Source organism: Biomphalaria glabrata, chromosome 8 (assembly GCF_947242115.1).
Source record: "Biomphalaria glabrata chromosome 8, xgBioGlab47.1, whole genome shotgun sequence".
NCBI lineage: Eukaryota > Metazoa > Mollusca > Gastropoda > Planorbidae > Biomphalaria > Biomphalaria glabrata.
In genome coordinates this window covers 24,687,057-24,712,614 of record NC_074718.1, presented here as the reverse complement: position 1 = coordinate 24,712,614, position 25,558 = coordinate 24,687,057, and the positions used below count along the sequence as shown (strand labels likewise).

At 37.3% G+C, this 25,558-nt stretch overlaps 1 protein-coding gene across 2 annotated transcripts in view; it reads left to right on the top strand.

Annotated features, from left to right (window-relative positions):
• Positions 1–1,050: 1,050 nt before the first annotated feature.
• Positions 1,051–25,558, top strand: part of LOC106059287 (mannan endo-1,4-beta-mannosidase-like) — a 32,939-nt gene continuing 8,431 nt past the window's right edge. Inside the window, exons 1-8 of one of the 2 annotated variants that reach the window (XM_056039678.1) lie at positions 1,051–1,119; positions 6,525–6,714; positions 8,515–8,635; positions 10,729–10,830; positions 11,559–11,597; positions 20,756–20,944; positions 21,425–21,548; positions 24,384–24,594. In XM_056039678.1, coding sequence (XP_055895653.1) covers positions 1,115–1,119; positions 6,525–6,714; positions 8,515–8,635; positions 10,729–10,830; positions 11,559–11,597; positions 20,756–20,944; positions 21,425–21,548; positions 24,384–24,594 — 981 coding nt within the window. In that variant the 5' untranslated portion in view covers positions 1,051–1,114. The remainder of the gene's footprint in view (positions 1,120–6,524; positions 6,715–8,514; positions 8,636–10,728; positions 10,831–11,558; positions 11,598–20,755; positions 20,945–21,424; positions 21,549–24,383; positions 24,595–25,558) is intronic. The other variant, XM_056039679.1, reaches the window with a different exon arrangement.

Below are 25,558 nucleotides of genomic sequence, written 5' to 3'. Positions count from 1 at the left end.
GTTTAACATGTGTATATAATTGATTGTTCTGTGACAATAAACTGTATCTGTATTCACTTTCATACATCACAGCTATGAGAAAAGAGAAAACAAAACATTCTTACAGACAATAAGTCTAGGATATTTCAGCACATCTAGAACTAAACTTTAGTTGTCTTTAGTACATTAACAAAACGTACTGACAGCCAACATACTTATTAAACATTTAGGATGTGTGTTTTTTCTTGGACTCTGAACCAGTTACCAGAAAACTATTTTGAGTATAATGTTACAAAATTTAAAAGTTAACAAAAATATTTCATTTTTTATAAAATTTCAATTCATGTCACGTGAAACGTTTTTAATGGATATAACAATATGACAGACCTTTTTGTCTTTATGAAATGATGGATCAATGTTTACGTGTGTTGAAAGTAAATGTACACGTCACAAGTGTTTGATAGAGTTAGAATCTCCCACACATTTTCACCTGGCAGCTCACCACTACTTTGCGAGTTTTATAAATTCGACGGTCCTCCATTGAGACAAAAGCTTGTATCTATTCTATGTCAAGCTGTACAAGGATGACTTTTTAAAAAGTTGTCCCAAAACAGATTTTTACAAAGCTCACTCTGTCTGTCTGTCTGTCAGGCCAAAGGTTTATATACGTTATTTTTCCGACACCCAATCTCGGATCAAGCTGAAATTTTGCACAATTATTTCTTTTACCTTTTACCACAAGTATCAATTTTAAAAACTAACCAATTAGTAAATTAACTATTAGTAATAAATTACTTTTGTTTGGTATCTCAAATAAGGGAAAGAAATAGTACTTAACTGAATTATTCCCCTTTATAGATTGAGGCTTATTATTATATAGTTACATGACTGATCTAAACTAATTGATACACTCAATATAAGCTTATTTTAAAGTAATGTTGTATTCTGCTTGCTTTTATTGCTTATTACTAAACTAATATTTAGTTATACATTTTATATATACCATACAAACAATAAAACAATTTGGGCTCATTTGTAAATAAAAGAGACAAAGATAAGGAATAGTCTATTCAGACACTTACACAGTAGATGTGTACGTGTGTTGACTTTTTTATTCTGGACTTTGATCAGCACAATGATGTAAGTGCACAGAGCTTATCATAAACCAATTTTTGTGTTTTGTTTTAGTTGTAAATTAAGTAAAATATGCTAAGCTAACATCAACAGACGTATTTTAATTAAATGTTAGCTTCTTATCTTATAAATTACAGACGTTTCTTCTTAACAAAAGATAATTAAATCCTAAGTGTACCCATTCCTATAGTCATTCATTCATGTTAGTCTTAAACTCTGCTGACTCAGGCTTGTTCCATTAAAATTCTAATCATGATGGTACTTGGGAAAAATCAGATATATAAGCCAGCTCTAGCAAGTGAAATTAGAAATGTGCCTTTATAGTTGTGTCTTTTTGAGTATTTTTTTAGGTTGTGTTTTTGTTTTTAATACAAAACTTATATGAGCTCACTCTGCTGTCTGTCTAGTAAAAAGTTTGTACACACCCAGTCTCGGATCAAGCTGAAAATTTGCACAATTATTTCTTGTACCTGACAACAAAAGAATAAATAAAACATTTAACCAATTATTTAATTAACTATTGGTAATAAATTATTGCGTATGATATCTCAAACAAGGGAAAGATTGTAATTGACTGAAGAGGTGTTATAAGCTGAATTAGTCCCCTTTATAGGTCGTCGTCTGAGTCTTAGTGAACACAAACCTGAAAAATAGACGAGACTATAGAAACAAGTCCGATCTTCCATATTCATAAGATCTCCACTAGCAGAGTGGTTACCGTGTTGACTTGAGAAGCATGAGAAGGCTTGAGGCATGTGTTTGAATTCAGGTCTTCCCCCTTTTTTTTACAAACCTAATATCAACTCACTCTGTGTGTCTGGTAATAAGTGTGAACAGTTATTTCTCCCACACCCATTCTCGGATCAAGTTGAAACTTTATATAATTATTGATTAGCATAGACAAGACATGAATAAATAAAAAATTAACAAATTAGTCAATTAATTACTGATAATTAATTACTTTGTTTGATACCAACAAAGGGAACTTATCCTTTATCCATACAGATATGGCTAAATTAGTTGGGTTTAGTCCCCTTAAATACTTGTTAACGTGATTTCTCCCTCATGCATTCTCCGATCAAAGTTAATACCTTAAACGATTATTTATTTTACCCAACAAAACACGAATCAATTTAAAAAAAAACAAGGTTACAAAGGACAGTTTGTGTAGAAACACAAACTCAAAATCGGCCCCCGAAGTGATCCACCCAGGCAGGCTTCAATATTTTCAGAAAGAACATCCGAATGAAATTATTTCAAAGACAAATGAGAGATAAGAATGGAGATAGAAGGTTAACAGATCTAGTGTAGTGCCCCAACGGTCACGCAGATCAAAGGATAGGTGTAAAGTTAGATGTGAACCTGGCTTAACTAGCTCCCCTTTCAGACCTTGTGGTCTATAGGGCAGATGATGTAAAGTTCATCTGTTTTTGTGGCCTACGGTTAACGAGGGTGTCATGTAGCCAGCAAGACGACCAACCGCCTTTAGTTTTCCCCCAACTAATGTCCGGTACCCATTAGAGCTGAGTGGACTCAGAGGCGCCCAAAGATTCCAAAGTTGAAAATCCCATCAGCTGCGTGGAGAGAGGGGAACTGATGTTTGGGCGACATCGTTCCGACCACAACTTATGACCAGGCATTCATCTCATTTCCATGAGATGATCCTTAGTCGCTTCGCGACTGAAGGAGGCCATATAAATCAGGGGTGGCCACATGCTGTCCGCCGGAGCGTTTTATGCGTGTTATAAACTATTGAAACTTCTGATTCTTTTGATGGAAAGGCTAAACAAACATTGACTATACACGTCATTCTAACAAGTTGAAAGTAAACGAAGATTATTCTAATTGGCAATATGTCACAGCATTCAGCAGACACAAACTCAGCGCAGTATTTATACAATGCTATGAAGAACTGGTTGAAAGTGTTCAGATGCATTGAACAACATGGCAACAACTGATGACGATCGTGCTTTGCTTGGGAAAAACATAGGTTTTAAATAAAAATTAAAGAATATTCCAACCATAAACTTTATATGGGAAAGTTTATGCAAAGCTTCATTGAATATCAAACATGTTATTGGCACAATTTTCACAAGAATTAAAGTTATCAGAGCTTGGTATCTTAAACACAGGCAGTGGCAAATCCAAAAAGTACTTGAAAATTTGGAAACAATTTATTCTAATGTTCGGTAGCACAATAATATCCGCTTAGCATCTGCAAGATATTAAGAAAAATATGGGATCTCAAGGAAGAAATCACTATGTTCCTTGAAGACATTGACTGTGACTTTGTTACTAATATTTCTAAGGAAGCGTGGAAGACAGACTTCATGTTTGTTGTATGTGTGAATTGCACATGAAATGTATTAGAGTATTTCTCCAGGCAAGCAAGTAAAAATAGGTTTTGTCATTTTCTTTGCTGAAAGGTGAAGCTGTTTCTTGTGAAATGGTTGATTTTGATTCTTTGATTGTCGAAATTGAAATCAAAATTAAAGACGTCAAAACTTGGAACAGTTTTCAATACCCTCAGTTCACCAATTCGCACAGTAGCAGTTTCAGCTCCAGAAGACATACTAGAAAGAAAATTATGAAAGAGAAGTTCAAGTCAGATCTTCCGCTGGCGTTTTATGGATGCCAAAAGTTGCATGTCCACACTTGAAAAGTTTTAATCTTTCACATTATTTCGGCCCACATACATCTGTGAACTAGTATTTTCTTGTGTACATTTAAACAAGTGTAAGAACGGAGCGATGCTGACTGACTGTTATTTGAAAGCACTCATGAGGATGCAACTAGTAAACTAGTCTCAAAGTTCCGTAAGATTAAGCATGTGTGAACACAGTTAAATAGTTTACATTAAGTAAAACTGTACATTTGTGGTGAAATATTGTGATGTAAAAGGCGATTTAAAAAAATAACAAAACTAGTTTCAGAAATTGCTAACTCTTGTTGTAATGTAAATGTGCAATGCAGTACAAACATGAATTAAAAGACATAGTTAACTGCCGTATTTTTCAAAGATCTATCTATCTATCTATCTATCTCACTGGCGGATCCAGGGGGGGGGGCGGTAGGGACGATCGCAATGTATTATGGGCCTATAAATTCATATTAGAATATTTTTCAAGTACAACACAATTTCTATACGAATTTATTACTTATGTTAAAAATATATACTAATTATTTATATTTTTAAAATTATTTCGCCCCCCCCTCTAGTATGTTGGCTGATTTGGTGGGGTCGGGAGGGGGCGATGGTATCAATCCCGCCCCCCCCTACACTTTCGAGTGGGGGGGTGGTCAAATTTATTTGTAGAAATCACAGCTTGCTAACAAAATCAATTAAATATCTATATCATTAAAACTTGTTATTGATATTTTAACCGATCTTTTTATTATGTCGTTCCCTGTTTGCCGATTGGTGTTGGGGGGGGGGGGGACGAATACCTCTACTGCCCTTCTCACCTAAACCCTTTGAATGGGGGGGGGGCGGTCCGTTTTTATGGAGAAATCAAAGTTTGTGAACAAAATTAGTTGAATTAATATATAAATTTTATATTATGTCGCTCCCTTTCTGGTATTTTGGCCGATTCGGTGGGGTGAGGGGGGGGGGCGATTGCATGTACTGCCCACCCCACTCTAGCCCTCTGAGTGTTGGGGGGGGGGCGGTCCTATTTTTGTGGAGAATCATAGTTTGTGAATAAAATTAGTTGAATATCTATATAATATAAACTACGTATTGATATGTGACCATTGTATATTATGTCGTACCACACTCTAATCTCAAATTGTATCATTAGTAAATTTAAATGAAAAAGGGTTGTACCAGGTGGGAGGGGCGATACATGCAATCGTATTTCCTCCATCGGACAAATCAATACTTTTTCTTTTTGTATCATAGTTAAGAAATTACAAAATTAAAAAAATCTGTCATTAATATAATTTATATATACTATAAATTAAATTCTTATATTGAGTCGCCCCACCCCTATTCTTTAATGCCAAATGCAATCTTTAGCAGAAATTATTAAAGGAGCGACAATTAATCGTTTTCACTCTACCGCCATTCCCATTTCCAGACAGAGTTTTTGTAATTTCACATGAATTTATCATAATTATTTTAAGAAAGACTTTGCATTGGAAAAGTTAGAATTCAAACGAAATTTTTCAGTATAAGAGTTATGATTGAGATGAGTTCTAAACTCAAATAATGTTTTTATAGTCGCCTTTTCCCAACCTTTACTCAATCTGATATTTTTCTAGCTAAAAAATTTGGAACTATAACTCACTAGAGTATTCTCGGACACTATTTATCGAATAAGTCTTTTTTCGGCGGCGATCCTCAAAGCCAAAATCTAAATACGTGGGGTATCCTATCTTTTCAAGGAACAAATCGGTTTTATTTGCAATGCCTATAAATTCATATTAGAATATTTTTCAAGTACAACATTATCCGAAAGGTCCTTTTTTAATAGTATGAATAATGAGTTTTAGGTCAGGAGAATACGTTTCTTCTGTGAAGTATGCAAGAAAACACTTATGTCTTCGGGCTTCGCCGCGATCTCCACTGATGAGTAATGAGCTGTAGATGTCAGGAGAATGGGTTTCTGCAGTGAAGATTGCAAGAAAACACTTATGTCGTTGGGGCTTCGCCCCGAACCCCACAAGAGAACCTTATAGCGCTGCACCAATTGTTTTGTTTTTCGCCGAAGGTTGAGAAATGCTGCTTTTTTAAAATTCTAATATATATATATATGTATGTGTGTGTGTGTGTGTATGTATGTATGTATGTATGTGTGTGTGTGTGTGTGCGTGCGTACGTGTGTGAGCAACGTGCGTGCATGCGTGCGTGCGTGCGTGTGTGTGTGTGTGTGTGATGTACGCACGTTTATGCGTAGGGTAAGGGTTTACTGGGCGTTAGGGTTAGGGTTTGGAAAAAAATCGACCCCCCCCCCAGTCCAAAGTTCTGGATCCGCTAGTGATCTATCTATCTATCTATCTATCTATCTATCTATCTATCTATCTATCTATCTATCTATCTATCTATCTATATCTATATATATATATATATGTGCGACCCTCCGTTCGCAATTTTTTTTTGCGGCCCTCGATGGAAAAAGGTAGCCTCCCCTGGTCTAGATCTGTTACAAACTTAATTACACAACTGATCCAAAGGAAATATTCACTTCTGCTTTTTTTTGAAGAAAGTATTTTGTTGTTCTATTTCCTTGTTATGACGATTGCTGGATAGGCTCGTTATTTTTCTCATTGTAATTATAACAATCCCTTTTCTTTCTAATGAGTAGTTTATCTCCCTTTGATAATTTATAGTTGACAATAAAATGATTTTTTTATTAGTTGACAGTTAAATGATTAACTTTAATTAAATATTCTTATAAATACATCTAAAGCGTATTTCTAGTGGAAGCTTTGTGTACTTTAGTACACCTATTGGCCCTCACTGTCCACGCCGATGTACAGGTTCCTATAAATAGCAATTGGAATAGCGGTTTCCAAGGAGACGCTTGCTTTGATATCACCAGCGAGCTTCATTCGTGGAATATAACCATGACCTTTGACCTGCCGGTACTGAGCTTGGAAGTGAGTAATAATGTTTACGTGTAAAGTAAAATTTGGTGTAAGTTCTCTTTTTGCTAAGTCTCTTTTTCTATCTCGTCGGCCATCCATTTCTCTCTTTCTCAGCCCTATCTACTCTGTACCTTAAGGTTCTCTTTTTTTCTTCCCTCTTCGGACTGTCTGAAAGTGTCTCACTTTGTGTCTCCCACCTGTAGACATCTTACTTTGTGTCTCTCCCCTGTAGACATCTTTCTTTGTGTCTCTCCCCTGTAGACATCTTACTTTGTGTCTTCTCCCTGTAGACATCTTACTTTGTGTCTCTCCCCTGTAGACATCTTACTTTGTGTCTCCTCCCCCCTGTAGACATCTCACTTTGTGTCTCTCCCTCTGTAGACATCTTACTTTGTGTCTCTCCTGTAGACATCTTACTTTGTGTCTCTCCTGTAGACATCTTACTTTGTGTCTCTCCTGTATACATCTTACTTTGTGTCTCTCCTGTAGACATCTTACTTTGTGTCTCCTCCCCCCTGTAGACATCTTACTTTGTGTATCTCCTGTAGACATCTTACTTTGTGTCTCCTCCCCTCTGTAGACATCTCACTTTGTGTCTCTCCCTCTGTAGACATCTTACTTTGTGTCTCTCCCCCTGTAGACATCTCACTTTGTGTCTCTCCCTCTGTAGACATCTTACTTTGTGTCTCTCCTCTGTAGACATCTTACTTTGTGTCTCTCCCCCTGTAGACATCTTACTTTGTGTCTCCTCCCCTCTGTAGACATCTTACTTTGTGTCTCTCCCCCTGTAGACATCTTACTTTATGTCTCTCCCCCTGTAGACATCTCACTTTGTGTCTGTCCCTCTGTAGACATCTTACTTTGTGTCTCTCCTCTGTAGACATCTTACTTTGTGTCTCTCCCCCTGTAGACATCTTACTTTGTGTCTCCTCCCCCATGTAGACATCTCACTTTGTGTCTCTCCCTCTGTAGACATCTTACTTTGTGTCTCCTCCTCCCTGTAGACATCTTACTTTATGTCTCCTCCCCCATGTAGACATCTCACTTTGTGTCTCCTCCCCCCTGTAGACATCTTACTTTGTGTCTCCTCCCCCATGTAGACATCTCACTTTGTGTCTCTCCCTCTGTAGACATCTTACTTTGTGTCTCCTCCCCTCTGTAGACATCTTACTTTGTGTCTCTCCTCCTGCAGACATCTTACTTTGTGTCTCTCCCCCTGTAGACATCTTACTTTGTGTCTCCTCCCACCTGTAGACATCTCACTTTGTGTCTCTCCCTCTGTAGACATCTTACTTTGTGTCTCCTCCCCCCTGTAGACATCTCACTTTGTGTCTCTCCCTCTGTAGACATCTTACTTTGTGTCTCTCCCCCTGTAGACATCTTACTTTATGTCTCTCCCTCTGTAGACATCTTACTTTGTGTCTCTCCCCCTGTAGACATCTCACTTTGTGTCTCTCCCTCTGTAGACATCTTACTTTGTGTCTCTCCTCCTGTAGACATCTCACTTTGTGTCTCCTCCCCCCTGTAGACATCTTACTTTATGTCTCCTCACCCCTGTAGACATCTCACTTTGTGTCTCTCCCCCTGTAGACATCTTACTTTATGTCTCCTCCCCTCTGTAGACATCTTACTTTATGTCTCCTCCCCCCTGTAGACATCTCACTTTGTGTCTCTCCCTCTGTAGACATCTCACTTTGTGTCTCTCCCTCTGTAGACATCTCACTTTGTGTCTCTCCCCCTGTAGACATCTCACTTTGTGTCTCTCCCCCTGTAGACATCTCACTTTGTGTCTCCTCCCCCTCCCCCCTGTAGACATGGACTGCGGATGTGGTGGAAATCAGGGAAGGCGGGAAAGTTTTCGTTCTTCAAAACAAAGAGTGGAACAAAGAGGAGCACGTGGGAGACAAACTGTGCTTAGGTTTTCAAGGTCACAGTGAGTACCATTGACACTCGCAACTCTATCGAAGTTCATAATGTGATATACATTCCTCATTTTATCCAGACACATCCATACACATTATATCTTTCTCTCTATCCATCTCTCTATCCTTCTTTCTATTTTTCTCTCTATTTTTCTTTCTACTTTTTTCTCTATCTTTCTATCCTCTCTATTCTTCTCTCTATTCTTTTCTCTGTCCTTCTCTCTTTCATTCGCTCTATCCTTCTCTCTTTCATTCGCTCTATCCTTCTCTCTTACCTTCTCTCTGTCCCTCACTCTTTCCTTCTCTCTATTCTTCTCTCTTTCCTTCTCTCTTTTCTTCTCTCTATTCTTCTCTCTATCCTTCTCTCTTTTCTTCTCTCTATCCTTCTCTCTATTCTTCTTGTCTCTATTCTTCTTGTCTCTATTTTTCTCTATCATTTTCTCTATCATTCTCTCTTTCCTTATGTCTATCCTTCTGTCTATCCTCAGGAGCGTAGCAAGGGGTTTGGGGGCCCGGGGGGATTGAACTCTTTGGGGGCCCCTTGCATTTTGACATTCGACATCAAATATAATAATGTACTTAACAAATATGTAAGACTACATTCAAATGGGTACAGTATATCAGTAAAATTAGCAAGAAATAATCATTAAGACTCTTTTAATGAATAATACCGTTGTTTATTGGCGAAATAATGCACTAGTGACAAATCTCAATTTGTATCAGTTCACGCTTTCTGTGCAGCAAAGGCATCCATAACGCCATCTACATCGATACTTTCTAGTACTTTTGACTCCATTGCTATTAAGGCCAGCTCATCTGGTTCTATCATAAGCTTTTCTTCTTCTAACTTGCAATTCATAAGAGCTTGTCTGTGGCGAACTCCTTCTTCATGTTCTTGCAGTCTCTGCGGATTCTTCCATTTTGGTGAAACCAACTCTAGGTTCGCTCAATGCAATAAATGTCAGTACACGTGTAAAACAAAACAGACAATCCCAAGTGTGGAGAGAAGAAGAGCCAAGATCGGTTGTACATTTCTACTGTTGGAAGCTTTCTAGTGAACCATGATATCAAATTTCATTATTTATTTTGGGTAAACTCTACTGGAAACAAATACCTTTCATCTTTGTTTTAGAAAAATAAGCTACCCTTTAGATTTTTAGAAGAATCTTCGCTCGAAGTTCCTCAGATAAAATACCAGACTGGATCTATCCGAAGCCTTTGTAATTAATTACAGCTTCTTCCACTTCTGGAGAAAGTGATTTTGGAAGACCATCACTTGACTCATCATCACTTACTTTCGATGTTTTCTGTGACTTTGGTAAAAGGTATTCCCCTGGAGTCTCTTCAGCACTACTTCTCTCATCAAGAGACATTTTCAGTTCTTCGACTGCTGTGTATGAATCATCTGAATAGTGATACTTTTCTTCGACACGTTCATGGTGTCCTTTGTTTTCAGTGCTCTTATCAGGTTTCTTCTTCATTGATAAGGATGATAAAATAAACTACACTAAACTACTACTTTCTGAGAGTAACACGGCATTATTCAGCGTAATGGAAGCTACTCCTTGAAATTGAGAATAACCCCGCACGGAAAGAGTTACTACTCTGTGTGGAATACATGCAAACTGGTCACTGACTTCTTTAACAACATGAAAAGCAAGATTAGATGACAGTGAAAAAATATTTAATTTATTTAAAAACAAATTTCGGACACTTATTAGGGGCCCCCCTCAAGTGGGGGCCCTGGGGATCTTCAAATTCTCCCCCCTCCTCCCCCCACCCTAGCTACGCCACTGTCTATCCTTCTCTCTATCGTTCCCTCTATTCTTTACTCTTTTATTTTGTCCTTTAATTTAACTTTCCTTTTATCCTTTAATAAATCTTTCATTGTATTCTTCGGCATATCCTTTTTTCTATCTTTCATTTGATCCTCTGTTTTATAATTTGAGTGTCCGACGTACTCAAACAGATCCCAATGAGATCTAGGCTCGAAAGAGATGGAAATAGGTTCTATTTAAACTTGTCAGTTAAAAAAAAATGTCACTAGTGCCTTTAAAAATGTTGTTTCAAACTTACAATTCACATTCTTATGTTCCCCATTCAGCGAATGGTGACATGGTGCCCAAGCTTACAGCGTCAATTAGTGGTCTGCCCAATGGTGGCAGCAACGACCCAACAACTACATATACTTCCATTGATGTCACAGGTACATTAGAAAACAATTCTTTTTTTTTTGAATTTATACACAACTTAAATAATAATAATAGTAATAATAATATCAAGAACAAAAATAATATTGCTCCTTTCACGTGTTGACTGTTCAGCAGACAATTATTTGACCAAATCTGAAGCGGTAAATTTAAATAAATAATGATAATAAAAATGTATAATAGCATTGTTTCCATTGCGAACACACACAAACACACCAAGTACATTAATACGGTTTTAATTTTCATGACATCAAGTCCATTCAATTTTATCTTTTGGTGACTAGTTTGCTTCAGTTTTTTTTTTAAAGAGGTGGGTTTTAACCTTCAAACCCCCTTGGCAACGCTGGAGCAAGTTTAACTCTATAAATTGACGCAAAACAACATTCAGAGAGTTGGTAGGTAGGGAGTTGAACCACTAATTTCTCCTCCCCCTGGCTTCGCCCATGGTCTCCATAAATGCTTCAATAATATACTGAACAGGAATTTCGAGAGAAAGATTATTTTAAAATTACTTTCTTTTTTAAAAAACGTATTTTATTTCATTATTTGTCACATACCGCTGTCAAGAACCACTATCACAAACCTCTGTCACAAAAGTCTGTCACAAAACCTCTGTCACAAAAGTCTGTCACAAAACCTCTGTCACAAAAGTCTGTCACAAAACCTCTGTCACAAAAGTCTGTCAAAAAACCTACGATAAATATGTTCTTTTTGTTTGTTTCAGTTCCGTTCTCTGACGTGTCCACCACCACGTTATCTCCAGGTATTGGAAATCTACTTTCACGTCGTGTTTCATTGCATAGACTTGGGGATGTAGGGGATGTAGTTCATTCACTTTTCTATATCTCCTAGAAGTCTAGATACATTTAGGTCCTAGATGCCTTCCACATTCAAAAACGTTTGACAGAATTGAACACAAACCTTGAGTCACAGCAAGCAGTCAATCAATCTGAATGTCATACTGCATGAAGAGAAGCTTCTCTTTTCCAGTCGTTGTAAATTTTATCTCGCTCTTCGCATTTTGTGATCCAGTGTTTAAGTGTTGGAACACAACTGAGGCCTCAAAGATCGGGGCTTGTGTCTTTTAGTTCAGATTGAGTCATGGATTGATTTCTAAATAGATTCCTAGGTCCGAACACACATTATCGACACGTGACTAACATTCTAATAGTGTACGTAGCCTCGTTGTTAAGAGTCGGTAAGTAGATATATAACTTTTTTTATACGAGTTTTGCATGTGAAATAATTTGTTTGAACTGGTGTTTATGGGACGGTAAAGTGTGTTTTATCCAGTGTGTCCCGAGTCAGATCTGGTCATAGCTATCAATTCACTGTCTCTTCTTTTCATGATGTCTGTCACAGGTTCTATTGGGCTGCACTTTGGGCTGCACTTTTAAAGTTTTTTTAGGCAAACTAAAAAAAAAAAAAAAAAAAAAAAAAAAAACTAAAAAACTCCGTATAAACTTACATTCTAGTTTCTGAAAAGAATGAGACAGATATTTATTTCACTTACAACTATTTTGTTATTATGTTTATATATTTAAGTTAAATAGATGTTATTTGTTAAAATCAATCCAATCCACTCAATTTTAATTTTATTTATAACTGATTTTTACTATCATGTGTTCCACCATGTAACTGTATCTCTGCATATTCTTAGTAACTCTGTTAAGACATATGCATGCTCTATCTCCACTACCATAGTCCTTGAGAAGTTTATTATTGCAAATTTCATGTAGATAAATATGTTTGGTATTTGTTGCCGAGTTAAAATAACCTAATTTACTTTGTAACCGATACACATTCTGGTGTATCAGTAATACATCGTTATAGCACATTGTATATTTAAGTCAATACTTAATCATTATTAGAGTCAGACCTTAGCCCACGTTATTTACCTTGTGGTGTACTGTGGGTGCCAGGCACTAGGGACGCCAGAGGCAGAAAGGCCTGTCGGTGTCCACTGTTTCCAATGGTGTCCACATTTGTATGAGCAGTAACGAGTAAGCAAAACAGAACACAATAGATCAACAAGGTTTTGGTACTCATTTTCTAGTTCCGTAAGGTTGTATTATTGCTGGAAGTTGTCATGGATGTAATCACCCCACTACCTGTATAATGCTTCCATTAGGTTGAATTGGATAGTATCTCCGGCTCCGGCCAAATATCCGGCCCTTTTCAACTATCCAGCCTAATTCGTCTTAGGCTGAATATTAATGCAGGATAGTAATACAAAGTACACCATAGTTACTACATGGGTATCAGGTTTGTTTAGTTGGAGATAAATCTCAAATATGAGGCTTGACTATAAAGCACCTTTTACTACAAATGCCACGAGTATTTTACTATATTTCATAGCCCATAAAGCGAGTAATAACTAATTTTGATGTAGAGAAAACTATAAGACTCAGATGTGAGTATAGCCTACTAGCATTAAAAAAAACTCACTGACCTGAGCTAACTTTAAACGGATAGCATAACACCCCCCACTCCTTATTTGTTTAGTTCGTGGCACTGAATTTATTTATAGTCATTGACCATTTTTAACCCATAATTATTTTCCTAACCAGTTAACTTCGAATCTTATTATTGTGAAGAAAGTCTCGATTTGATAACCATACTTTTAATAATTTGGAAGTGTCAAGTAATTCATCGTCATTACTGTTATCACTTTCGATCTGTACTTAGCCTCAATCAGTATCAGGCTCTAGACAATAGAACCAGAAGCGGTTTAAGCCTTTAAAACACGAACCTTATGATAACTTTATTGTCTAAAATACACATACATCTGCCTACTATACAACTTAGATTGCACTTTTTCTTTCAGAGTTTTACATTAGTACAATATTCATGTCTATATTCAACATTGACAAACAAGTCACCAGATTAAATTGCAATCTCTGTTAATAAATGTTGATAAATTTTAATCCATCAATGAGTAATAGAGTTTAAAACAAGAAGGGAAACAATAAGTAAAATAAAAAATATAACAAAAGTAAACTATTTAGAATTCTTGCCAAATGTTCAGTCTGTAGTTATTTACTATACATGTAGGTACGCTATCTGGCTCCGGGCGGATATCTTATTTTATTATCCAGCCAAATCCGACTGGGTCGGATATCAAAAAAATGGTATACGGTGCACCCCTACTTCCAATTGCATGCGTTTCAAACTTTCAAATAGCCTCTGACAACTAGTCCAACTCCTGACCTTCACTTTTGGCTCAGATATTGGGTTAGGCGGAGCTTTTATCACTGACAGAAGTAGGGAAGAAGACGACTAATTGGTCCCTAAACCAGTAAGCTTCGGGCAGGAGGGGCTCATTGGCGTTTGCTGGCTGTCAGGTTTAGGATTTATTTGCGTTTTTAACTAGCTGTATACTATTGAGGTCCCGGGGTTCAACCTGACAAGAACATCACTCACACACAGTCGTACATACAGTAAACAGCTAGGTGAATAGTTTAAATAACAACAAAAATATATGAATTTAATTGTATGAAACATATATGTGTATGTACAAGGAGGATGATAAATAGACAATATATATATTAGATATATATATATATATATATATAATAGGTATATATAAAGATATTCAATAATTAATTTAAGCACCTTTGCTACTGCAACTAACTTGTCACCCTGGCTTTATGGTCCACCAGACTCTGACCGACTGGCGTCACAACACTGCCAACCTCGGTAATAGTAAGGTTAGACTTCAGATAATCGCCAATTTGACAATGACAATGAAAAACTGCAATATGTATTTCTGAGACGGCAAGCGACGCCCACACTCCAACACTGGCACCCCTAAACAGGGGTCCCAAAAATCCAACTGAATAATAAGTCCGAGAAACTGGTACAGACAAATAACGTTTTCCGAGCCAACACACCGTCCGCTACAACCAAACTAGAGGGTGAACTGCCTCATGACCAAAAAAAAAAAGACCCATAGATGTCACCGGACTTTCTGACGTAGCAAAACAATTCACAACAAAAAAAATACAAGACACTCTCGCCCCGTACACGTACTACCAGTAGAGGAAATAAAAAAAACACAGTTAGGAGAAAGAAAAAGACACTTGTCTATACTACGCGACATCCCCCCTCCTCGACGAACTGGAAATTTTGAAAGAAATTCCAGTAATCAAAAATCCTTTCGAAGACAAAACTTTGTAGAAAGAACAAGGAAGAACAAAAAGATCATAAGTGCATCTATGTGACATTTCAAAATGTAATAATGGAAGAAAAAAAATGATGGGGAGTCACCAATTAATGAACCAAGGAGACACAATACACGTCAAGATAAAAATCCAATAACAAAGAAAAGTTGGTTACCTTGACTTTAAAGGTGACCCATATCAACTTGGGCCAAGAACCGAGTTATATTACAAAATCATATTTACAAATACAACATTAATATAATATACCAAATTATATTCATGGTAAATAAATACACATTATATTCTTGAAATTAGTATCATATGCATAATATAAAACACAAGTTCAAATGTTATAACACATAGAAACATAAGATAAATGGCGGATGGAAGTCTATATCAATCTTGAACAAAGATCAGCCAGCAGATTGTTCTCTCCCTTTACGTGGACAACGTCCAAGGAGTAGTCTTGTAGCATCAATGCCCCTCTTGTGATACGTGCATTTGTAAAGTTTGTGCTCCTGAGATACGATAAGGCCTTGTGATCAGTCAGCAGGTGAAATGTTTTACCTGCTAAATACCTGTCCAGTTCCTTAACAGAATATACTATGGCTAATCCTTCCCGTTCAATAATAGAGTACTTCTGCTCCCGAGGCAACAATTTACGGCTTACGTACTTTATGGGATGTAACACACCTTTGATACACTGACAGAGAATGCCAGAAATTCCTTTATCTGAAGCATCTGTCTGAAGAAAAAAAAAGTTAGAGAAGTATCAGGTAAACGAAGAATAGGACACTTACTCAGACAAGTCTGCAGCCTATTCAATGCCAACGCACACTTGCAGTTCCAGTTTACTCCCATAGGTCTAAATATTGGAACGTTTGACCAACAAAGCATATATATATATAAATATATATATATATATATATATATATATATATATATATATATATATAACAGAAAATCAAAGTTATCATATCGTTACCCCCGCGCACTTATACGATGTGGGACAGCTACAATAGTTCTACCTCCAAGTTTGGACTTGTCTAAATATTTAACAGCTCTCGCAACATCGGCCAGGTTCCTTAACTTTACATGACCTACGCCCATCGACTTCCCGTTTGCCATTAAAACCTTAACAAATCCCACTAAACCAGTGGTTCCCAAACATTTTTGTCTCGTAGACCCCTTGCCATGTTTTCTGGTTTTCGGTAGACCCCTGCTTAACTTATATTGCATTTTTGCCCATTCATTAACTAATTTTTTAAACTAAGTTCTAACTGCAGTGAGTCAAAGAGTGAAAAGGTAATTTAAGGCTACATCATAAGTTAGAGAGATCTCTTTTTTTACAGATAAAATTCAAATTTAAACCAATAAAAATAACAATTAATATGTATTGCTGGAATCACCATACACATTGGAAATGTTTGTTTTCTTTGCATTTTCTTCATCCGTTTCTACGGATATGGTTTCATATAGGAATTTGTTGTTCTATGAAGTAGTCCTTCAAACATTAAATATTAATTAATTAATTTCTCTTAAGTATTATTATAACAGTTTTTGCAAAGAGTTTCTCGTGTATTTCTTGATCTTTCACGTCTGGCTCAAAACTAGGGCCCGCGGAACTGTTTTCACTAACAGGAGAAGGGTCAAAGGTGAGTTACTAAACAAGTAAGCTTCGGGCAGGAGGGACTGGCTACCCACCTAGCCGAAGGAAAACATAATTTAAACTACTGCTGCTTTGCTGCTATACCCAAACATGGGAAAGGTTTCATTGGTCAGCCCTGGGGAAAAATATGGAGCTGAAGACCATTAGGTAGTTTTCAGTTTTATGCTCATCCCACCGATACGCCCTTGAACTTTAGTGTTGCTTAAAGAAATTCGTTTATTAATATCAGATGTAGGTTTGTATAAAATATATTAAAACTACTTCAACGGCTGGTAAAATCAATGTTTTATCTATAGTGTTCTCCATATTTGGCTATAAGTAAATAGATCTTGTAAGACGCTCACAAATCACCATCTTCTCTATATGATGTTGAAGGGATATTTTGTGAATCTATTCTGAACTTAATCTTTGAGTTTTCGAAATGTTTTCACACCTTTATATTTTTATCAGCTCGAAATAGTTTCAAATAATCCTCCACTGTAAATGGTTCAATATGGTCATAAAAGGCAGTTAGACAACCACTTATTTGACAAGAGAATAAATAATCAACGCTGTAAAATCTAGATTTCTTTTTGTTAAACATGTTACATGTAAACAAAATTAACTATTTAAATTAGTATTAAAATTAAATACAACTGTTTTACTTCTGAATAGTAGGATAAATATTTATAACTGAGGTACAAATCATTTATAAGTGTATGAAATAGTTAAATAACGGGTGTGAAAATTAAAGTCATGACTTGCTTAAATGAAATCCACTTTCGTAGACCCCCACGGACATCTCATAGACCCCCAATTTACTTTTTCACTTTCGTAGACCCCTTGAAAGTCTTCGTAGACCCCTGGGGGTCTATATAGACCACTTTGGGAATCACTGCACTAAACCAACATCTCTAAATCTATCTTTTAACTTCTGCCAGTTAACATTGAATGGCAAATTTTGAACAGTTACTGTGTAGCGATCCGGCACTAATTTATACCCACGGCGACCATCCGAATCGCGACGACCCGCTAGTCATCTATGTCTTGACCTTTGATCTTGATCGCTGACAATATCATTAGAGTTCACATCTTCAACATCAATCTCGTTAGACAGGGAAACACCTTTACGGCACTCGGTTGAATTATGCCCCTTTTCACCACAACTGAAACACACAATTACCTTTCTTTTACCCACAGGTTCACAACATGCTGCCGCCACATATACACTCTCTTCCTTACAAATCGGCTCATCTGAGCCAGCAACCTTAAAGCCTTCTATAACTTCCAGCATGTTCTCTACTGTTCTGTGCTTGCTCAAAACCAGTTGCCTGTATACATGACTCGATACGCTTTCTAAGATCCTATCTTTGATCAACAGATCTTTTAACTCCTCCACTGTTTTACCGACTTCGGCCATCTTGCACCAATTATCTAAGGCCATTTTCAATTCTGTTACATATCTCCTAAAGTCGTTTTGACTAGGTCTCACGCGATGGAATCTTTTGCGGCAGGTTTCCGCGTTGATATCTGCATGGCGAAGAAGTACAGTCTTGACTTCTTCATAATTCTCGCTAAGGAACAGACTGTCCCTTAGCATGAAGTTTCTGAGTGCGGTGGTCAGTTTATATGACAACAGCAAGGACCACTCTTTTCTCTCTATTTTGCACCTTGCTGCAACGGCCTCAAAGTGTGTTAGGTAAGCTAGGAGGTCGTCGTCATCTTTCATTCCCTGGAAACTCTTGTCAAGTCTGTCTAAGACATTCTTGTATCGCACATCCCCTGACTGTCCTGCCGCCCCGCCTGCCTCTGGCGCAGACTTTTCTTTAAGCCTAGCCAGTTCCAACTCCTCTTTCCTCTTGATTGACTCCTTGGCATCTCTTTCCTTCCATCTTTCGTGCTCCTCGCGTTTGGCCTTCTCATCACGTTCAAATCTCTCTTCTTCCTCTTTCTTCCTAGCCTCGTCTTCTGCCTTCGCCTCTTTCTTTAACTTCTCCTGCCGCTCAAACCTAGCCTCTTCCTCTGCCTTCGCGTCTTCCTTATCTCTATCATATTCAGCTTTCCGTTCCTTCACATATCTCTCTAACCTTTCCCCTTAGTACCCCATAGCACGGCCATCACTAATAAACTGTGACCTTACCGTTAACCTGGTTTCCATGGTCTAAGTGCCTTACTGTGTTCAGCTAAATCAACTAATACTATTATTATTATTACTATGATATACTATAATATACAGACATAAGGTGTAAACTAAAACTTAGAGTGTGTCGTATGGCAAAGAAAGAAAACCTATCTGAGTAGTATCCAACGTCGGAGAGAAAACGCCTCACTCCAGGCCGATGCGTAGAAAGATAGCTGTTACAGGGACTTCCAACACACCAATATAGGAACGATGGCCTCTAACACCGGTATCAACGGTCAATCCCCACACACTTGCCTGTTGCCGGGAGCGAGAAGACACTCGTCACTCGGTGGTAGTGAAGCACAAAATAACATGAAAGAAAAAATTAAATAAATGAATATAAATCACAATCTTGAAATATCAACACCTATAGTCCTATGATGATGAGTTCAAAATCATAAATGATAAATTTAGCATTGGTACAATCCTCAATATCAACAATCAACACATATAATAATATGGCGGTGAATTCAAACAAATTAATGATAAATTTAACAATGTTTCAAGCCTCTGCCACTTTTGATGTCCCAACAATTATAAGAAGTACACAAACACTTTTTTTTTTCTTCAGCGAATTGTACCCAATAACATCAAATATAAATACAATAAAGGGGTAATAGGCAGTATATTTTTTATTTTTATTTTATAAGATAACAAGACGAGATAAGACAATCTATGACCTAGTAGTCACTGCCGGACTCTGAGCCCCCATTTGTCAGGTTTAGGATTTATTTGCGTTTTTAACTAGCTGTATACGGGGTTCAACCTGACAAGAACATCACTCACACACAGTCGTACATACAGTAAACAACTAGGTGAATAGTTTAAATAACAACAAAAATATATGAATTTAATTGTATGAAACATATATGTGTATGTACAAGGAGGATGATAAATAGACAATATATATATTAGATATATATATATATATATATATAATAGGTATATATAAAGATATTCAATAATTAATTTAAGCACCTTTGCTACTGCAACTAACTTGTCACCCTGGCTTTATGGTCCACCAGACTCTGACCGACTGGCGTCACAACACTGCCAACCTCGGTAATAGTAAGGTTAGACCTCAGATAATCGCCAATTTGACAATGACAATGAAAAACTGCAATATGTATTTCTGAGACGGCAAGCGACGCCCACACTCCAACACTGGCACCCCTAAACAGGGGTCCCAAAAATCCAACTGAATAATAAGTCCGAGAAGCTGGTACAGACAAATAACGTTTTACGAGCCAACACACCGTCCGCTACAACCAAACTAGAGGGTGAACTGCCTCATGACCAAAAAAAAAAGACCCATAGATGTCACCGGACTTTCTGACGTAGCAAAACAATTCACAACAAAAAAAAATACAAGACACTCTCGCCCCGTACACGTACTACCAGTAGAGGAAATAAAAAAAACACAGTTAGGAGAAAGAAAAAGACACTTGTCTATACTACGCGACACTGGCCACCCACTTAGGACAAGGAAAACTCTGAATTCAAATCTCTTTTACCCAAAACATGGAAAAAGCTTCGAAATATAACCCTGAGGAAAAAATCTGTCGCCGGTGACTTTTAGGCGACTTGCAGCAGACAGTGTTACAACATTGAGATATTTTGTTACTTCCTGGCAGAGCTTAAGAAGCAGCTGATTCCAAACTGTATTAGCACTTGGCGTTGTGGGGTGGGGAGGGGAGAGGCTGCCACATCGTCCCGACTATAGCTAATTCCCAGGCATTCATCTTTCTATGAGATGATCCATATTTGATATCCATTTGGACGCACCTATGCTCCTGCCTCCTGGGCGGCTGCTCCACTTGCCCTTCCTTAGGTACTCTACTATTTAATTAAGGGGAGATTGCCATGGGCAACGCCAATAAGATTGACACCAGAAGGAAATCTAATCCTTTTCCCCTGTTCTGTTGCAGTCGTGAGGAACAGACTGGTCATCGACGGGAACCATTTCACTTACAACGGGAAAAGAATCTTTCTGTCTGGCGGAAACCTCCCATGGATCAGTTACGCCCATGATTTCGGCGACGGGCAGTTCCAGTCCATAAAGAATCAATTGGAAGAGCAATTGAAGAAGCTGCATGAGGCTGGAGGCAACTCTTTGAGTCAGTCAACTAACAAACAACACAAATAACTACCTTTATTGGAGTGCACTAAAGAGAGAACAAAAATTGAAATAAAGTATGAATCACTAATCTGATATTCATATTGTCTACAAATAGATTTTTATTACAGTGCACCCTAATAAAAGTAGGATATTTTTACTTTTTATTATTATTGAGAAAGTAGCGCAAATTCTGAGGTTTCCTTTAATAAAAAAATTAAAAAAAGAGAGTTTCTTACTTTTTAAGTGTATGGAACAACCTTTATGCTAAATTATGCTTAGTGCTCTAAGATTTAATCTACTTACTGGGCGCGTGGGGACATTTGGGAGGTTTTCGTGCTGCCCTTAGAGGCTCAGCAAATACAACTTAGCTCAAGTCGAGATTCGAACTCTAGCCTATTAATACGTATCCAAGCGTTGTTTGCCACCTGTCACAGAATTAGAAAGTCAGTTAGAGTTAATCCTACATTCCTTATTTCAGGATTGTGGATCCACGTGCAAGGGGAGACGAGTCCAGCATTTGATAGCAATGGTATGGTGACAGGATTGGATACAAAGGGAACATTCCTCGATGATTTCAAGGAGTTACTCCGCCTGGCTTTACAGTATGATCGTAGAATAATAACTTATTTTTTGATCCCGATAGGTGGCGCGACGGCTCAGCGGTAAAACGCTTGGCTTTCGATCGAGGGGTCTCAGGTTCGAATCTTGGTGAAGAATTTCGAGACCACCCAACTCTAATTGACACCGGACATTAAATAGGGATACGTTAAGGCTGTTGGTCGTTCCGCTGGTCACATGACACCCTCGTTAACCGTGGGTCACAGAAACAGATGGCCTTGACATGATCTGCCCCATAGGTTGCAAGGTCTGAAAGGGGAACTTACTCTTTTACAACTTTGTGTTCACGATTGAAAATTTAAACTTACCAATGTCAAGGACGCTAAAATGAATCTCAATGAAGCCATCTAAAATAATGAGCTGAAAGTTTGTACATTTGGTTATTGCATGTCACTAGACCAGTATTTCCCAAACTGTGTTCCGCGGAACCCTAGTTTTCAGCGAGGCCTGACTAGGTGTTCCACGAATTACTAGAGTAATTAACAAATAGGCCACCACGTGAATTGATCTCTGAAAATATTGTTCCTCTAAATATTCAGAATGTGGGAAGAGTTCTATTAAGGAGATAGTTTGGGAAACACTGTACTAGACTATAATTTTAGATCGTTCTGGTGTTGAGCTGAGACAATTTGATTCTGTAGTTTAAACAAATTCACAAACTATATTATAGATCTTTAAAAAAAAACATACCTTATCAAAACTGCCTTTATTTTGTACACTTTTTTTTTCCCGCCATGTTTGAATGTACGTATTTTATTATTTACGAGCATACGCCCCCCTCTTTTTTTTTCTGAACCTCGCTCTCTGTCACTGCGAAAGTTACTTGGGGTAACGCTAGTCTGACTTGCAGAAATAAAAGAGTTATTTTCCCATGACTTTTTCATTTGTGATATACCTCATGCTTTAGCCACGAAGAGATTTATTTATATAGATAGTACACATTTTCTGCCATTGTTTTAACATTTCAGGGTCTCGAATCTGTAAGGAAAGTCATTTGGCAGTTCTTTTGTCTTATATTTCATATCTATAATGCTGAAATATAAATTCATATTTCTTGATATACATTTATATACACTTATATTTATATAAAATGGGTTTAGACTATGAAGAATATTTATATTAATCAAGCTTTTATTCAATCTATAGAAAGTTCCATATACTCATTTCCAATTGCACTCAATCTTGGAGATTATCTTCTTATCGTATAAAATACAGACGTTACTTCAAAAATGAAAATGATTACGTCTTACATCTGTCCCTAGGTCAAGCTACTCATGCATGTTAATCATTGACTTAAATTCTGCCAAGTCATTGGTTTTCCTGGATGACTCCGGCAACCCATTCATGCTCTTAGCACTAGGGAAGAAGAAACATGACACCCTCGTTAACCGTGGGTCACAGAAACAGATGGCCTTGACATGATCTGCCCCATAGGTTGCAAGGTCTGAAAGGGGAACTTACTCTTTTACAACTTTGTGTTCACGATTGAAAATTTAAACTTACCAATGTCAAGGACGCTAAAATGAATCTCAATGAAGCCATCTAAAATAATGAGCTGAAAGTTTGTACATTTGGTTATTGCATGTCACTAGACCAGTGTTTCCCAAACTGTGTTCCGCGGAACCCTAGTTTTCAGCGAGGCCTGACTAGGTGTTCCACGAATTACTAGAGTAATTAACAAATAGGCCACCACGTGAATTGATCTCTGAAAATATTGTTCCTCTAAATATTCAGAATGTGGGAAGAGTTCTATTAAGGAGATAGTTTGGGAAACACTGTACTAGACTATAATTTTAGATCGTTCTGGTGTTGAGCTGAGACAATTTGATTCTGTAGTTTAAACAAATTCACAAACTATATTATAGATCTTTAAAAAAAAACATACCTTATCAAAACTGCCTTTATTTTGTACACTTTTTTTTTCCCGCCATGTTTGAATGTACGTATTTTATTATTTACGAGCATACGCCCCCCTCTTTTTTTTTTCTGAACCTCGCTCTCTGTCACTGCGAAAGTTACTTGGGGTAACGCTAGTCTGACTTGCAGAAATAAAAGAGTTATTTTCCCATGACTTTTTCATTTGTGATATACCTCATGCTTTAGCCACGAAGAGATTTATTTATATAGATAGTACACATTTTCTGCCATTGTTTTAACATTTCAGGGTCTCGAATCTGTAAGGAAAGTCATTTGGCAGTTCTTTTGTCTTATATTTCATATCTATAATGCTGAAATATAAATTCATATTTCTTGATATACATTTATATACACTTATATTTATATAAAATGGGTTTAGACTATGAAGAATATTTATATTAATCAAGCTTTTATTCAATCTATAGAAAGTTCCATATACTCATTTCCAATTGCACTCAATCTTGGAGATTATCTTCTTATCGTATAAAATACAGACGTTACTTTAAAAATGAAAATGATTACGTCTTACATCTGTCCCTAGGTCAAGCTACTCATGCATGTTAATCATTGACTTAAATTCTGCCAAGTCATTGGTTTTCCTGGATGACTCCGGCAACCCATTCATGCTCTTAGCACTAGGGAAGAAGAAACATTTCTACATATTTGTCCTAGAATATGGAACAAAGAATGTACTTTTATCCTTGTGTCTGTCTGAGATTAGCAGATGTATTTCATTTATGTTTGTATTGGATCAGAATGTATTTGTCTAGCCTGTATCTTCATTTCTTACACTGAAAACCTTCGTTTCTTTAAGCATTTTGTTTTTATGAAAACATGTGAACAACTCTTCCTTACTTTGAAAGCTATTTCTAGTCATTGCAATACCAATATCAATCCACCAGGTACAACATTTTCCTGTTCCCCACCTTATGGAATGCAGGAGTTGATCAGGACCCTCACCACAGACTGGACGGCCTGCTTAGGGACAGTAGCAAACTTCAGTCTTACATTGATAATGCCTTGACCCCGCTAGTCAAATCAGTCAACGCTCATCCAGCACTAGGTGGCTGGGACATAATGCATGAACCGGAAGGGATGCTAAATCCGGATGTGGTAGGTAACCATTGGCGTCAGCAGGGGGGTGCAAGGGGGTGCACTTACACCTTCCTGGATTCTGAATATCCGAATTCTAGCCATTTTTTCGCACCACCAATCAATTAACTTCTAAATAGCCTCTGAACATGTAGTGCCTCCACTGGTTAATGTAGTAGTAGATTATGTAATGGATGGCCAATCATGTAAGTGCGTGCCTCTGAATTTTGAGTGGCCACATTTTAGCCAATTTAAAAAAATATTTTTTAATGAAATACATCTTCCAGATGTTTTTTTTTTATTACTAGATTTAGATTTAGTCAGAATCTAGGGGGGTGCAAGTGCAGCACCATGTACCCCTCCCCCCACCCACCCCCCTGCAGGTGACTAGACATTATTGATTCAAGAGTTTAATAAATTAATATCAAGGAAAATTGTGCGTATCTTCTTCTAGTTTCTAAATCTAAAGGCCTATCATTGGACTATTATAAAGTGTAGTAACTTAACATGTGGTGCTTCCACTGAAGTACAGTTGTAAAGATATGCTATTATTGTAACTAGAATAGGCAAATCTGTAGTTCATGTCCTACCATGTACGATTTATTAAAGGCTTGCAATTCTTTGCACTATAAAGGGTGTCACATATTCTATAGCATGTTAGTCGTGACGATTTGTTTTCATTTGCACATAGCAACTGTTATTATGAATGAGATCAACTTTCACAAGACATTCTGTATGGTGATTTAACAGAAGGCAGGAGATCCGCTGATCCTCCACTGCTAAGGTATACTAATGTTTGCGAACACAACATGAAGCTCTTCAAAATCGACACTAACAGCTGGGAAAAGTGGTACTGGATAGATTACATGAAGAGCGAGCATTAAAGGAAAGGTCCTAGATTCCAGATGCCAGACACAACAGTTGTAGAAAGAAGGGTGAAAGTACAAAGGATTGGCCTCTTTAGTCACACAAAAGGTTACAAAGG